The sequence below is a fragment of the Mobula hypostoma genome, chromosome 21, assembly GCF_963921235.1.
Source record: "Mobula hypostoma chromosome 21, sMobHyp1.1, whole genome shotgun sequence".
Classification (NCBI taxonomy): Eukaryota; Metazoa; Chordata; class Chondrichthyes; order Myliobatiformes; family Myliobatidae; genus Mobula; species Mobula hypostoma.
In genome coordinates this window covers 17,831,359-17,847,499 of record NC_086117.1, presented here as the reverse complement: position 1 = coordinate 17,847,499, position 16,141 = coordinate 17,831,359, and the positions used below count along the sequence as shown (strand labels likewise).

Below are 16,141 nucleotides of genomic sequence, written 5' to 3'. Positions count from 1 at the left end.
GCTCCGGATGGCTCTTGACGTGGGTTGGCAACAGCACATGACGAACATCGAGCTCTATAACAACCGACCGATGCTCTCCACTAAAATCGAGGCGAGAAGACTGCAACTAGTGGGGCACTGTCTACACCACCCCGAGCTACCTGCCAGCCTAGTCGTCATATGGGAGCCCAAGCACGGGAGGATGAACCCTGGGCGCCCTTCCAAGACTATGGTCAACACACTCCTAGAAAACAGTGGCGCGGCTAATGTAGATGAACTGAACACACTGATGAGGGAGAGGGAGAAGTGGAGCGTCTGTCATCGTGCCCGATGCTGGCCCCCTAGGCCTGAGTCGACGTAGTAGTAGATTTGTCTGCTTACAGGCAGCCACAAAGTAAGAAACCTGAAAGAACCAAATAAAGGTCAATACCCAATGCACAGAGAAAGAGAAAATAACACCAATCATGCCAACAGTAGAAGTGAGCAGCAGCATTCTGAACCAAACTGGGTCCTTAGATCCAAATGCTGGAGCAGCTCAAGGTAGGCCCAAAGCCTCAGTCTCAGTTCATCATATTATTGGGGCAAGTCACCACGAAGCTCGCAAACACAAAGCACAGCAGCCAGGGTAGTCTCGCGGCCTCAGCGCCACAGAGAGAGGAGTGAACATCGCGAGACAGCAAGTGAGATCAGCCAGATCCTCGCCTCTGGCCCTGACACCCTGCCTCGACTCTCCTCTCTGAATTGCTCACTCCAACCCCGTCTCGAGCATGTTACACTTTGACTTTGTAACGCACCAGCACGGCCCATCCCTCCAATCAGCTTCGCCTTCGATCACCTCCTCATTGTCTGTGGTGATAGTTTACCACAATTTACTTCAGAAAACGTGTTATTAATGATGTTTTCAGTCGAACTTCTTGCCTTTCAAACCACCAGTCCTCCGCCTTCAGTAGCACCATCTGAAACCGGAAGTTTAAGATACAGTTTTTCCATTTATTCTATTGTATTTCTTTGTTCTACTGCGAATGCCTGCAAGAAATGAATCTCAGGGTAGTATACAGTGACATGTGCATACCTTGATAATAAATTTACTTTGAACTTTGAAAATTATTGTGAAATTTAAGGTCTGAAAGATATGATGATCTCAAAGTTCAAAAAGGAATTTGTTATCAAAGTACATTTATGTCACCATATACAACCCTGAGATTTGTTTTCTTGCAGACATACTCAGTAAATCAATGAAAACCACACCCAACAGGATGGAGAATCAATCAGTGTGCAAAAGACAATGAACCCTCCAAATATAAAAGAAAGCAGAAATAATAATAATAAATAAATAAATAAGCAATAAATACAGAGAACATGAGATGAAGAGTCCTTGAAAATGAGTCCATAGGTTGCGCAAACAGGTCAGTGATGGGACAATTGAAGTTGAGTGAAGTTGTTCACTGGTTCAAGAGTCTGATGGTTGAGGGGTAATAACTGTTCCTCACTGTGGAAGCAGTTCGATGAAGATGTTAACCAAATTCTGGAGGCAATGGCGGAGGGAGGGGCTGATAGGAAGCTGCTCCCAGTGGAGGTTGGTTGTAGGGATTTGCAGCCCGTTCCTTAGTTAGAGCCTTCAGCAATTTGGGCATCGAGGGAGAGAGGAAGAGGAGAGCCATCCGCAGTACCACCGATGCGGCAGAGAGGGCCTCAAGATGGCTGTGGCTCAAAAGAGGGGAGCCATGGAGTCATAAGTAGCTAGCCATCTGGACACAAGCCGGGGTCTGATCAGCCCCGGCTGGGTCACCTGGAGGAGGTTGTATGATGTTGAAAGACCCGAAACACCCGATGATTCCAGGAACATCACTGAAGATGTGTCCAGAAGTATCAGTAGATGTATGTACACAGCTGAACCTGATGGTGTGAGTCCTGAGGCTCCTGTTCCTTCTTCCTGATGGCAGCAGCGAGAAGAGAGCGTGTCCTGAGTGGTGGGGGTGCTGGTTTCCTGCAACAGTGCTCCATGTAGATGAGCTCAATGGTGGGAGGGCTTTACCCGTGATGGACTGGGCTGTATCCACTACTTTTTACAGGATTTTCCATTCAAGGACATTACTGTTTCCATACCAGGCTGTGATGCAACCAGTCAATATACTCTCCACCATCTATCTATAGGAGTTTGGGAAGGACGGTGAGTTAAAGACAAAGTAAGATCCATTAAGAAGGGGCAGATGGTCTGAATGAGCAATACCCATGACCCAAGGGTCTCGGCCCGAAACGGCGACTGTACTTTTTTTCCTAGATGCTGCCTGGCCTGCTGAGTTCCTCCAGCATTTTGTGTGGGTTGCTCAGATTTCTAGTATCTGCAGGTTTTCTCCTGTTTGTGTAAAGATTTTGATGGTTAGATTGAAAGAGGAAATAAAACGACAAAGAACCCTTCACCTTCCTATCAGAATGTTCCAATGTACTCTGCAGCCCGGAGTGTGATGGTGATTAGAATGCACAAATAACAAAAGCCTGAAAATACCAGGTGAATGGCATCGGATCGATTGTGAGAATATGGCAAGTGTATATGCGGCCGATTGATCACGCAGTGAATCAGCTTCCCCACTGTAAGTTGCCCAGCATGTAGCATTATTAATATGACTCCAAAAAAATGTTTAATTCCACTGCTCCATTGGCGTTCTTGCTCAGTGTATACTTAACACCATTGGGAAGATGCAACTTTTTAAAAATCTCTTTTTAGCATCAAATGGAATGATACTTTGCTGTTTAAATTGTTCTCTTTGTGGGCCAGAGTTGACTGCAACTTGGTTATTCATTATCACTTTAATCAAAAGACATTTACTCAGTTACTATACTTCTAAGTAACGTATTTAGATTATCTTACTGTAATGCAGAGTATTTTTATGTCTTGTACTCTACTGCTGCCACAAAATAACAAATTTCATGAACTATGTAAGTGATTCTTTTAAAGGACAATTAGTGTGCAAAACTCAAGGAATACTTCAGAAATGCAATGCTATATACCAGTTATGTAAAGTAAATGAAAGAGCAGCTTAAATCAACCAGTAATACTAGAGGTCAACAGCTTACTTACTGCCCATTACGCCGCTGGCACTTAGGGCAGCAATGAAGGTCCTCCATCTCTGTCTGTCTCCATTGCTGTTTCCGTGACAATGGTTTTGACCAGTCAGGATTGTTAGCCCTGAGATGAACCCCTGAATCTGGAGAATTGGTGGACCACTCTCAGTCTGGCCTCTACCCTTTGACTCGTTTGACATGGATGACTCCACCAAGAGCCAAAGCACAAAGCCCTGACTCCAGCCAGCATAGCTCTCTGGGTCGTTGAGGCCTGCAAGCCTCCAAACCCAACGACAAGCTTGTGGTCCTCTTGGAGGAGAGGTCTACAACTTTGAATCACAGAACTTTTGACTAAATTTCTCACTAGTGGCTTGCATCGTTGAGCATCATAATCGTTCTGATACAGTAGAAACATAAATTTTAGGAACAGCTTCTTCCCCTCCGCCATCACATTTCTGAAAAGACAATGAACCCTGGTACATTGGTTCTCCCTGACTATTTTGTCACCCTCCTTTTACACTACTTAGTTGGTTTAAATTGCTCCATACAGTTAATTGCGACACATCAGGACCAGTTTATTTTGGTCCAAATAAGCAGCTGCCTCAGCTAGCTGAAGTTTCATGGAAATAGTTATAAAAGTATAAAAAGGACAAATGACCATTTAACTGAGTAACAATTTATGTATTTAAATGAAATACAGAACAAAGTAGAACACTACCAGTACTTCTGCAGTAGTATAAAACTGTGTATTAGTTCCTCATAGTTATTGATTGGGGAATTCATTCAGTATATGCTGCCGTGTTCTTTTGATTGACTGTAAATGACCAAAATCAGCCCTGACACCTAGTGCAGATAATGGACTGCTTTCATACAATGCTTTCAATGATTGCATCCTCCAAATCTTCTTTTTCATTGGAATATTCAAGATGATTGTTGTTACCTTCAATTTCCTAACCTGTTGAAGTAGTGAAAACATTTCATTGTCACTCCTGGCCATTTCTGGTATCTCCAACCCTGAACGCTTGAAATCACGGTGAGCGAAACAGTTCTAAATTGTCTTACTGCTTATTTCTTGCCAACTGTCAGTGACAAAAATCACTGGTTTTTGAACACAAACACACGCAACTGATGCTATTTAAAAACTGTTCGGTGTAGTGTCTAACGGCCACACAAGCGCATGTGACTGATGGTAGTTAGAAACTGTTCGGCAACAGTTTCCTGTACCAATTACACAGCACAGTGTCCTAAATAAACAAAGGGAATCCCACCTATTATTTTGATTAGTTTTTATTCTTTAGGAGTTGTACCAGATAAGCTTCTGCCCTTATTAATCAACGGCCCAATTAACCAGAATACTTACTGTAATTAATAGCTATTTTATTGTGTATTGCACTGTACTGCTGCTGCAAAATAACAAATTTCAGAACATATGCCAGTGATATTAAACCTAATTCTGAAATACTTCCCTCATAGGAATAGAGCAAGGGGACCTCACAACATGTTATTTCAAATAAGGAAATGGACCGATACCTGCTGATAAAAAAAAAGTGAAATAAAGGAATGAGATATGTATCGAATACCTCAAAGAACAAATGGATTCCAGTCCTGCTGAAATAATTATCAGCTGAGGAATGCAATCAGTCAGAATTGAATAACATTGGTTATGTCAGATCCATATTCATGAGATTTCACTTGATAGCCTTTGGGCAATATTGCTGAGTTCAACCAAGGATAAATAATTTCTCTCCAGAGAGATGAAAACGCGCAAGGAATAGAAGTCCAGCCCCTTTGTAAAGTAATATGAGACCTGGGGAGAGGTAAAATTGGAGCTACGCAGTCTGTTGTCTCACTCGCCTGAGAGCCGCCTCAGATCAAGTTGAAGCCTGTGAGTTAAATCCTACTCCACGCCGGCTTCTGCGGAACACCATGTTGTTGGAGGGGCCACACCAGAGGAGGCAATAAGCTCTCCCCCAAGCACTGATAGAACATGAGGGGAATGTCTGGGGTTGTGACCAGTGCCCCCCTTCCCCAGCTGACAACTTCCCTGGAAGCAACACACACAAAGCTGGGGAAACTCAGCGGGCCAGGCAGCATCTATGGAAACGAGTAAACAGTCGACGTTTCAGGCCGAGGCCCCTCATCGGGGCTGGTAAGGAAGAGGAGAGTCAGAGTAAGAAGGTGGGGGGAGGGGAGGAAGTACAAGGTGGCAGGTGATGGGTGAAACCGGGAGGAAGGGAGGGGGTGATGTAAAGAGCTGGAGAGTTGATTGGCGAAAGGGCTAAAGAACTGGCAAGGGGAAACTGATAGGAGAGGACAGAAGATCACTAAGAAAGGGAAGGGGGAGGAGCACCAGAGGGAGGTGATGGTATCAGAGGTAAGGAGATAAGGTGAGGAGAGAAGGAAACAGGAATGGGGAATGGTGAAGGGGGAGCATTACTGGAAGTTCAAGAAATTGATGTTCATGCTATCAGGTTGGAGGCTCAAACACAAGGAAATCTGCAGATGCTGGAATTTCAAGCAACACACATCAAAGTTGCTGGTGAACGCAACAGGCCAGGCAGCATCTCTAGGAAGAGGTACAGTCGGCATTTCAGGCCGAAACCCTTCGTCAGGACTAACTGAAAGAAAAGCTAGTAAGAGATTTGAAAGTGGGAAGGGGAGGGGGAGATCCGAAATGATAGGAGGAGACAGGAAGGGGAGGGATGGAGCCAAGAGCTGGACAGTTGATTGGCAAAAGGGATACGAGAGGATCATGGGACAGGAGGCCTAGGTTGGAGGCTACCTAGATGGAATATAAGGTGTTGCTCCTCCAACCTGAATGTGGCCTCATCATGAAAGAAGCAAACCCTGTAACTTAGTTGGTATCAGCCTATATATTTTTCATTTATTTACTCTAGTAATTTGTGCTTTTTGTTAGAGTCTCATCCAGCAAGGGAACAGGTGCTTTCCCCTCCTGGGTCCACACCAACTAGCGAGCACCCATTCACGCTATTCCCCAGATTAATTCCCTGCTGGAGACGCAGGAGACTGCAGGCGCTGGAACCTGGGCCACAGAAGTACAAGCTGCTGGAGGTACCCTGTGGGTCAGGCAGCATCCGTGGAGGGAAATAGACTGTTAACCTGCCAACGCGCACGGATTTGGAATGAGGGAGGAATCCGGAGAGTCTGAGGAGAGCATACAAACTCCACACAGACAGTACCGATCAGGAACCTGGTCACTGGTGCTGTGAGGTAGCAGCACTACACCAGTGTCACTGACCTGCCCTTCTAGTTTGATTAGATGTTGAATTTCCAGAGTTTGCAACCTTCGAGGAACCTTCAACTGGCTCATGGAACTATCTGCGCTTTCCCCAGCCCCGCTCTGAAGTAACAACCGGAGCGTGGACTTCTGGAGCGGCATGGTAGCGTGGCATGCTCTTACAGCACCAGTGACCCAGGTTCAATTCCCACCTGTGCCGGTAAAGCGTTTGCACTCCTGCCCTGTGTCTGCATGGGTTTCCTCTGAGTGCTCCAGTTTCAGTTCCTTTCTCTGTCTGTAAGGAGCTTGTACTTTCGCCCCATGACCTCCTGGGTTTCCTCTGGGTGCCTCGGTGTCCCCCCACATGCCAGAGACGGTTAGTTGATCACGTGGGTGTAGTTGGGTGGTGCGGGCTCAGAAGGTCTGTTTTGGTGCTGTATCTCTAAATTAAATTAATAACTAATGTGCAGGTCCTGAGTGACCCAGCAGACATTTATCTGAGTTTTGCCTTTGAAGCTCCACCACTGGACTCCAGTGAATAGCATGAGTTCCCGCAATTCCCCAGCTCTTCTCCCTTGGCCTGTGATCCTGCAGCTTAGAGCCACGGACGCGTCCAGCACAGAAACAAGTCCTTCGGTCCAGTTCACCAGGGCATCAGAGGTGGAGCGGGTCGGCAACTTTAATTTCCTCAGTGCTATCATTTCAGAGAATCTGCCCTGGGTCCAGCACGTAACTGCCGTGGCAACACCTCTACTTTCCAAGAAGTTTGTGAGGGTTCGGCATGTCATCGAAAACTTTGACAAACTTCTGTAGAGGTACGGCGAAGGATCTGCTGACTGGTTGCATCACAGCCTGGCGTGGAAATGGCAATGGCTGAAGGTGGTGATTCTGTGGGATTCATTGCCAAGTCATTGGGTATATTTAAAGTGGAGGGTGAAAAATGGTTGGCACAACATCTTGGGTTGAAGATCCTGTACTGTGCTTACTGTCCTGTACTGTTGCACGTTCCATCGCCACTCATTCGATTTCTTTAGCCAGAGGGTGATGAATCTGTGGAATTCATTGCCATGGTGGTGGTGGAGGCCAAGTTATTGGGAGGTTGACAGTTTCTTGATTAGTAAGGGCATCAAAGGCTACTGGAAGAAGGCAGGTTGAGAAGGATAATAAATCGGCCATGATAGAATGGTGGGAAAGACCCGATGGGACAAATGGCCAAATTCTGCTCCCATGTCTTATGTTCTAAGGTTGGCATACCTGATTAACAAGCTGTTGAAATGGAGAGCATTTGGTATCCACATGGCCAATGTGACTCATTCTCTCTCTAAAGGAGTGTATTGTTTCTTACTCAACATCAGTACTGAAATAACAGCACCACCAGTCCTTTAGCACTTCCTCAATACTGCGCTGGAGTGTTCAGCTATTTTCCCTGGGCTTGAATCTATAGCTTTATGACGAAGAAGAGGTGAAAATGTTGCCAGCGAGCCACAGCTGCTGGATTTGTCCCACCACTGATAACTCCCAGGAGATCTGCCTCCTCGAGCTTTTCTATTGCTTCCAGATCCCTCGCAAGTCAGTTCATTTAGTAGTGACTTAAGATCCCTTCACTTTTAGTGTGTACTTAATTGCAAACACTGAAGTCATTGTGGACTTGCGAATCCAATAATCAGCGGCTCACAGTGTCTGCTCTCAAGTTAGGAACAGCTTTTAAAAAATGAAGCAGGGCGAGAAAGGACAAAAAAACACTGAGAAATCTGCCAGCACCTGTCTTTCTAATCGCGGACGATTCTGAAAAATTCCCTACTGTCAGGCTTCAACTGCCTAATAGCCTCATTTAGTTCAAAGCATCCCATGAGAGGTGGTCCTGCCCAGGAACCCCCTGAAATGTAGTCTGTCTACAACTCTCTCATCATCTGTCCCCACCTCCAGTGAATGAAGTTTGTTCATGCTGAACTAAAAACAAAACATCTGCTACACATTTCATTTTAAATGAATTTGATCTAATTGAATTTAAAATAATCTGGCTTCTCTGTAATCTGATCCCTTTGCAACACAACCTACACATGCACTCTGTCATCCCTCAGTCTTATTTCTGTTCTGTTCTTTGCAGTTTTCACAATTCCCTAGACTTTTTTTTTGGAAAAAAGAAATTGAGTTATGTTTTCTTTTCCAGAGTTCCCTCTTCAAGAATCAAGGATCAGAGGCATTCGCCATATACATTCAGTGGCCACATTATTAGGTACAAGAGTGGAATCTAGAGTGGTCTCCTGGGGCTGCAGCCCATCCACGACAAGGTTTGATATGTTATTCATTCAGAGATGCACATACTGCACATCACTGTCATAGCATGTGGTTATTTCAGTTACACTCACCTTCCTGTCAGCTTGAAACAGTGTGACCAATCTCCTCTGACCTCTCTCATTAACAAAGCATTTTCACCCACAGAACCTCTACTCACTGGATGTTTCTTGCCTTCCACACCACTCTCTATAAACTCTTGAGATCATTGTGCATGAAAATCCCAGGAGATCAGCAGTTTCTGAGATACTGAAACCACCCCATCTGGCACCAACCATCATTCCACTGTCAAAGTCACTTAAAGCAAATTTCTTCCACACTCTGATGTTTGGTCTGGGCAACAACTGAACCCCTTGACCATGTCTGCATGCTTTTATGCATTGAGTTGCTGCCACATGATTGGCTGATCAGATATATGCATTAATGAAGCAGGTGTGCAGGTGTAGCTAATAAAGCGGTCAGTGAGTGTACATTCACATGTTTTAAGGATTTGATCAGGGCAAGACGTGCAACAAAAAACACCATTCAATAATTAGAATAAAGATTTATATTTAAATAAAGTTAGAGGTTAAAGTATGGATATGAATAAGGACATTTTGGAGAGAAAATATCAGCCTTTCCTGTGCTAAGCTCTCAGAAACACCACACAAACACGTTGCTGAACTGATAGTCTCCAACAGGAATAACTTGCGGCTGAAAGATGGGTGCATCACTGGGGCTTCCATCATCGTGCTCACAACAAGGACTTTAAATCAAGGCGTTGCTCAACCAGCCCTGACCTTCAATGATGGGAGATTGGAATCTCATAGACTGTACATTAGGAAGAAACTTCCACTGGTAGTGATGTGGTCTCCACTAGACCTTCTGGTGCACATAGACTTCTGAATGGTGGGAGTGAGATCTCAGCATGGAGCAGAGTCATTGGACCAGTCTGACTCTTAGGGAATGAGAGCGTATCGAAATCTCCAAAAATTAGCAACTTTTGAAAATAGCCCTATCAGATTAAAATCGAGTTCTGATAAAGCAGCAAGTTTTTTTTTAAAGCAACCTGCTTACAAAAGAAAATTTTGAACTGTGAAGGCTGTTTTTTTCAGAGATACAGCAAAGTAAGAGGCCCTTTCACCCAATAAGCCCACACCACCCCTGTGACCAATTAACCTACTAACCCATATGTCTTTGGAATGTGGGGCACCCGGAGGAAACACACACGGTCACAGGGAGAACATACAAACTCCTTACAGACAGTGACAGGAACTGAACCCTGGTCACTGGCACTGTAAAGAGTTGACTAACCGCTACACTGCCATTCCACCCTGTACAGGGATCAAACCCATGACCTTAGCATTATCAGTAGCACTCTCTAACCAGCTGAGCTAACCGGGCCCATTTCTGGCATGGGGTTGGGAGGCAAATATTCCACCCCTCACCATCCTTTGGCAGTTGCTCTGTGCTGAATGACTACTGAATCACTCCTGTTCTGTGATCAGGGACCTGTTTGCAACATAAAGGCATCTGTTAGTCTTGTGAGACCATGGATCTGCGCCTGGAAAGTCTTCACTCTCCAGGGTGCAGGCCTGGGCAAGGTTGTATGGAAGACCAGCAGTTGCCCATGCTGCAAGTCTCCCCTCTCCACGACACCATTGTTGTCCAAGGGAAGGGCGTTAAGACCCATACAGCTTGGCACCAGTGTCGTCGCAGAGCAATATGTGATTAAGTGCCTTGCTCAAGGGCACAACACGTTCCCTCGGCTGGGGCTCGAACTCATGACCTTCAGGTCGCTAGTCCAATGCCTTAACCACTTGGCCACGTGCCCACATTGTGGTTGCAACATAAATACCTCTTTAATTACATTCATACCTCAAAGAGGACCACAACCTTGTCATAGGGTTTGGAGGCTTGCGTGCCTCAAAGTCCCAGAGGGCTATGTTGGCTGGAGTCAGGGCTTTACACTTTGGCTCTTGGTGGGGTCACCCATGCCAAACAGGTCAAAGGGTAGAGGCCAGACTGAGAGTGCTCCAGGTTCAGGGGTTCAGCTCAGGGCTAACAATCCTGACCAGTAAAACAAAGTTGTTATGGAAACAGCAATGAAGAACAGCAACACTACATCGGAGGCATCAGTATTCCTGAGCCTCCACCTGAGACTTGCATGACTGACAGCAGCCCTGAACACTGCCAGAGTTAGAGGACCTTCATTGCTACCCTAGATGCCAGCAGCATAACGGGCAGTAATTAAGCACCTTCATTGGAAACCAAATTTAGTGTTCAGCCAACCTCTTGTTAATTATGCTACATTGGTTCAGTTGCAGTTAACACATACACATTGCTACACCTACCCTCTGCTGCACTGCGCATGTTACACAGTGCATCCTTACACAACAAGCTCAAGAATCAAGTGGACAGTTTATGGAACTAAGGTGCTCTAAAGCAAACTATCAGCACCACATGAGATCTTAATGTCATCTCCTCTTGGACATGGACAAGCTCCAAAACAATTATTAGATTAGAAAAGCAACATCCAACTCTTGCAGTGTATATTCCCTCAAGTCATAGAGCACTACAGCACAGAAACAAGCTCTTCGGCCCATCTAGTTCGGGCTGGGCTATTATTCTGCCGAGCAAATTGAGTTGGGCTGTAGAGCCTGTTTTCCGGGCTTAATAGCTGTATGACTGTAAATTTCCATGGTGGGTCTTGAACTCACAACCTCCTGACTTAAAGGGAAGAGTGCTAACCACAGAGCCATCCTCTGTTGTTAATTTTACATGTTCCCCCCTCAAATATCTGTCTGGAAAAATATTAATGAACATGAAAGCTGGCACACACAGATCAAGGATAATTTTGCTTTAAACCAAATTGTACAAACCTATCTAACATCACCATGATGGTATCTAGAGATGATTTGAATGCACTATGATTATATTTTTGCCTCCAGCTGTAATAAATCATATCACATCATTCAGTAAATCTAGTAATGTGACCCATTATGTTTTGTGCCATTGTTGGCAAATGTCCAATTAGTCCGACCCATCCAATTCCACTACTTAGGAATCTTAGCGACCAATGGAGGAGAGAGTTGTGCAACTTCCAGCACCAAAAATTAACATCGTCCCCTTGAACTGATGAAATCTGTAAAGTACATTGGGAAGGGAAGATGGGCAAAGATGCCTCGGGCAGTATGTGCTGCAGCCATTAGTTCAAGGGCAAATAGACAGCTGAACATCTGAGATAGGGTTTCAGTATCTCATATTTCTATATAACAGGGAGAAAAATGTCAAAGGCATTTTACAGCATTGATGGCAGAGATAGATACTGGGGACTTTTCAGAGGCATCTCGATGTGTTCATGAATGAGAGGGAGATGGAAGGATATGGATGTTGTATAAGCAGAAAGGATTAGTTTAGTTGGTCATTTGATTACTAATTTAATTAGTTCAGCATAAGATTGTGGAGTGAAGGGACTGTTCTATGTTCATTGAAGTGATGCCTTTGATCAAATGCATGGCCAAAGAGGAATATTTTAAAGGATGTCTTAATGAGGAAAGAGAGATAGGGAGGGGAATGGATTTGGCAGGGTTATGGGGGTGAAGGTTAATTTGTGGACGGGGCAGCTGAAGGTACAGCCAAAGGTGGATCTGGCAGATATTGAAGATGTGCAGAAGCTACAATGGGTTATTAAGCTAATCATTAAGGCTGGACAGAAAGTAGAATTTGACACAATGAGAAAGCTTTAAAATCAAAAGTCAACCAACAAGCAGGGCATCTGGTGAATGGAACTGTACAATTGTATCACACAGGTAGCAGAGTTTCAAACAATCCTATTTTCGAAGAGTAGAATTAGGGAGATCAGTGTACAAAATATATCGAGAATGTGATGCCTAATTTGGAGTATATGTGCAGTTCTAGTCACCTACCTACAGGAAAGATTGAAAGTGTGCAGAGAAAAGTTTACAAGGGTGTTGTCAGGACTTAGGACCTGAGTTATAGGGGAACGTTGAATAGGTTTTGACTTTATTCCAAGGGTGGAGGATAATGAGGGGAGATGTGACAGAGGTATAGAAAGTTATGAAGGGTACATATAGGGTTAATGGTAGGGTGAGGCTAGAACCAGAAGGGTGAAAGGCGAAATGTTTAAGGGGAACTTCTCAACTCAGAGGGTAGTGAGAGTGTGGAATGAGCTGCCAGTGAAAGTGATGAATGCTGGTTTGATTTCAATATGTAAGAGAAATTTGGATAGGCACATGAATTGGAGGGATATTGAAGGCTTTGGTCCGGGTGCAGAACGATGGGACTAGACAGATTAATAGTTTGGCATGGACTGGACAAGACTATTTCTGTGCTATATATGGGGGACCAGGGTTTCAGCAGTAAGTGAACAGCATCAGAGTCAGAAGATGTTGCAAAGATACCTTTATGTGCTCTTCAAGTTGCCCTGAAAAGAAAGCTCCAGGTTCAACTCCGTTCAAATACGGCAGCGGGGACACAAGCATTCCGTTCCCCCTCGCTCATCTGAGTTTGTGAGAGCCACGGGAAAACGCATCTCCCATCTTCCCTGTTTAGTTGGAGCGAGTTTTTGGTCACACTAGGCTAGGTGTCACACATAGTCGGCCAGTTTGTGGACGTTGAAGGGGTCAAATGAGGTCGTGGATAGTGCACACGTTTTTTGGATAATATTACCAAAAGCAGTGCTGAGATGAGAAATAATTGGAATGGGTTTCAAGAACATCAGAGCTAACAATGTTCCAAAGGACTTCCAACTCTCACAAGATATAGAGAGAGGAACGGAGCCAATGCAATTTTGGTGACATCCATTTGCAGTTGTTGGAGGCACATGGTGGACCAGTCAGAGGCTGCCGGAAATTTGTAGCGATGAAGCGGAGCTGGTTACTCCGCACACAGTCTCACAGAATGCCTCTGGCAGTACTGGTCAGAGTACTCTGGGCATTGCGGAAGAGCTAGAAAACCTGATTCAAAAATCAGGAACTTTGTGCGAGAGGGCAGGAAGGGTGGGAAGACCAGAACAGGCTGAAGAAATTTTGTGGGTGGGGGGAGTGTTGGAAATGCAGCTGCAAACAGACGGTCAGAGGCTGTTGAGCTGGTCCGACAGATAGACTGAGAATAACTGAGGAGACAATATCCGTGAGCACGGGGAGCGGGAACTACTAAAGAAAAAGACCAGACGTGGCTCCTTCTCGCTCTCAAAAGACCCCGACTGCTGAAACGAGCATGTTTGATTACACCCTCCCCCAGCTTCACCTTAGTCAAAATCTCTGTCAGCCCTGTCAGGGGCTTTAACTGAAAGAACCATCACGCGAGCAGCAAATAATCGGCTGAACCATATCCTGAGAAATACAACCTAAGCGAGGCATAAAAGTGCCTGGAAGAAGATTTAATCAATTCTTCTACCGTCTAAGGAAATATTGTGATCTTGCCGATTGCTTTCCATTGCAAACATTTTCCCGAAAGCGTTAACTTTTTACTGCTTCATTCAAAAAGGTGGGAAAGCAATCTAGTTTTAAATCTGTCTGCGATCAGACCAGCCCGATCGCGCCCTGTTCATTCAAACTTTCAGGAGGAAATGTGGGAGCTGATGGGGCAGGGACCGAGTGTGCCACATCTCCCCGAGGCATGGCAATCCAGTGGAAATCTCTTCTCCCCGTACAGCCGTGCCTCATGCGCCCTTTCATCCTCTTCTCAGTCACTCATTCCCTCAGTCGTCCTCACTCTCGTGTCCGTCCAACCTCCTCTCTCCCACACCCTCAGCCTCTCTCCTCCACCATCATCTCCCCCTTTATCATCAACCTTCCCTCACTGACACACCCTCATTTCCCGCCAACTCTCTCTCCATCAAAGACCTTCCCTTCCCCTCTAAACTCGATCACTCTCCACTCCTTCCCTCCTTCAGCATCCCCTCACTCGCCTCTTCTCCCCCTTTCCTTTCCATTATCCTCCCTCCAACTCTCTCCACAACTTTTCCCTCAATCATGTTCTCTCCCTCCCTATTTCTCCCTCCTTCCCTGCACTCCACCTACCCACTCTTTCCTCTCTTTCCCTCCCTCAACCTCCCTTCCTCTCCCTCTCTTCCCCTCTCACCCTCTCCTCTCCTTTTCCTTCTATCACCCTCCCTCTCTCCCCCATTTCTCCCTCCTTCCCTCCACTCTTTCCCCTTTCTCCCCCCTCTCTATGGCCCTCCATCGCCCTCCCTCCCCCAGTCTACCTCCTTGCCTCCAGTAGCCCCCCTCCATTATGAGCCTCCCTCACCTGGGTCGTGGAAAGGCACCAGCGCGAAGTTGGACACGGGGGTGCCGGGTCTGCCCAAGGTGCTCTCCAGGATTTTCGCCGCCCCCTCCATGACCTGCAGCAGGTCATCGTACATAGAGCCGGTCACATCGAAGACGAAGGCGAGGGTGGAGGTTGCCTGCCAGCGGGAACTGGGCTCGGCCGCCAGCCGCGGGAGCGAGCACACGGTCAACAGCCAGAGACCGAGAGCCATGAGCGGACACTATTCCCGGCTCATCGCAGCCTCTCCGGAGCCCTGTCAGTGCGATCCAAGACTTCCCAAAAACTTCCCAACTCCGCCGTTCTCTTCCCCGGGTCCTAGTGCCCGCCGGGTGAGTGGAAGGAATAGATGAATGAGAGGCCAAGGAGGGGACTTAAACTGGTTTGAAACCAGAGACAAAAGGCACACGGAAGCCAAAGGGGTGGGAATGGGAATGAAGGAAAACCGCGGGAATGCTAGGAAGCCGCCGGGGAGGGGGTGGAAACGAGGGGATGGCAGATTATTGGGGCGTTGGTGCAATCGGGAATAGTAGAACTGGAGAGACCGTTCTCTTATGGTTCACGTTATCAGAGAACGAGACAATGCTGAAGCAGGGATAAGCATTAAGCCATTCTGCCCCTCTAGGGTAGATCTAAACCTCAACTTGCTCCACATCATTTTATTCCTGCAGTTATTCTTGGAACCTATGCCTTTAAAAATCCCTTACAAGACCATGTTCCACGGTTCGACTACCGAACTGCGTCTTTCCCCGCTCCGTTCCTCAAGCATTTGAAATAAAGTGGACGGACTCGTGTCAGTAGGCGCAGTTCAAACACAAACACAGAACAAAGAAAAATTCATTCAGGAGAAAGCCTGCACTGACATCCACTCACTGACATGCCTGGCCTGCTGAGTTCCTCCAGCAGTTTGTGTGTTCATCCATGTGTGTTCATCCATTTGTGTTCGGGGTGCCCATTCCTTGGGCTTGTAACATTATGGATTACGGGTTCATATGGTAAAGTTTAAACTTCGTTGAGGGGATCCTTCTCTACTTTGGCTGAAAGAAGACACGGGCTTCCAGCTGTATGCTGAGGACACGCACTTTCAACTCCCCGGCACCTCCGCTCCTCCAAATTGTCAGAAGCTCTGACACTCGGAATTGCACGCGAAGAATTTGCTCCAACTAAATATTGGAAAAACTAAAGCCAATGTCTTGATCCATTGCGTAGCCAAGAACTCCGACTCTACCAACAGTTGGAGGGTGAATCAAACCGTGTCCAGCTTTGGTGTCATGTTTGCCTCAGCTAAGCACT

General features: G+C 46.1%; 1 protein-coding gene across 1 annotated transcript in view; it reads right to left on the bottom strand.

Moving 5' to 3' along the window:
• LOC134360080 (hemicentin-1-like) overlaps nucleotides 1-15,093 on the bottom strand; it is a 425,813-nt gene extending 410,720 nt beyond the window's left edge. Inside the window, exon 1 of the mRNA XM_063074161.1 lies at nucleotides 14,831-15,093. Coding sequence (XP_062930231.1) covers nucleotides 14,831-15,062 — 232 coding nt within the window. The 5' untranslated portion in view covers nucleotides 15,063-15,093. The remainder of the gene's footprint in view (nucleotides 1-14,830) is intronic.
• Between the last annotated feature and the right edge of the window lie 1,048 nt (nucleotides 15,094-16,141).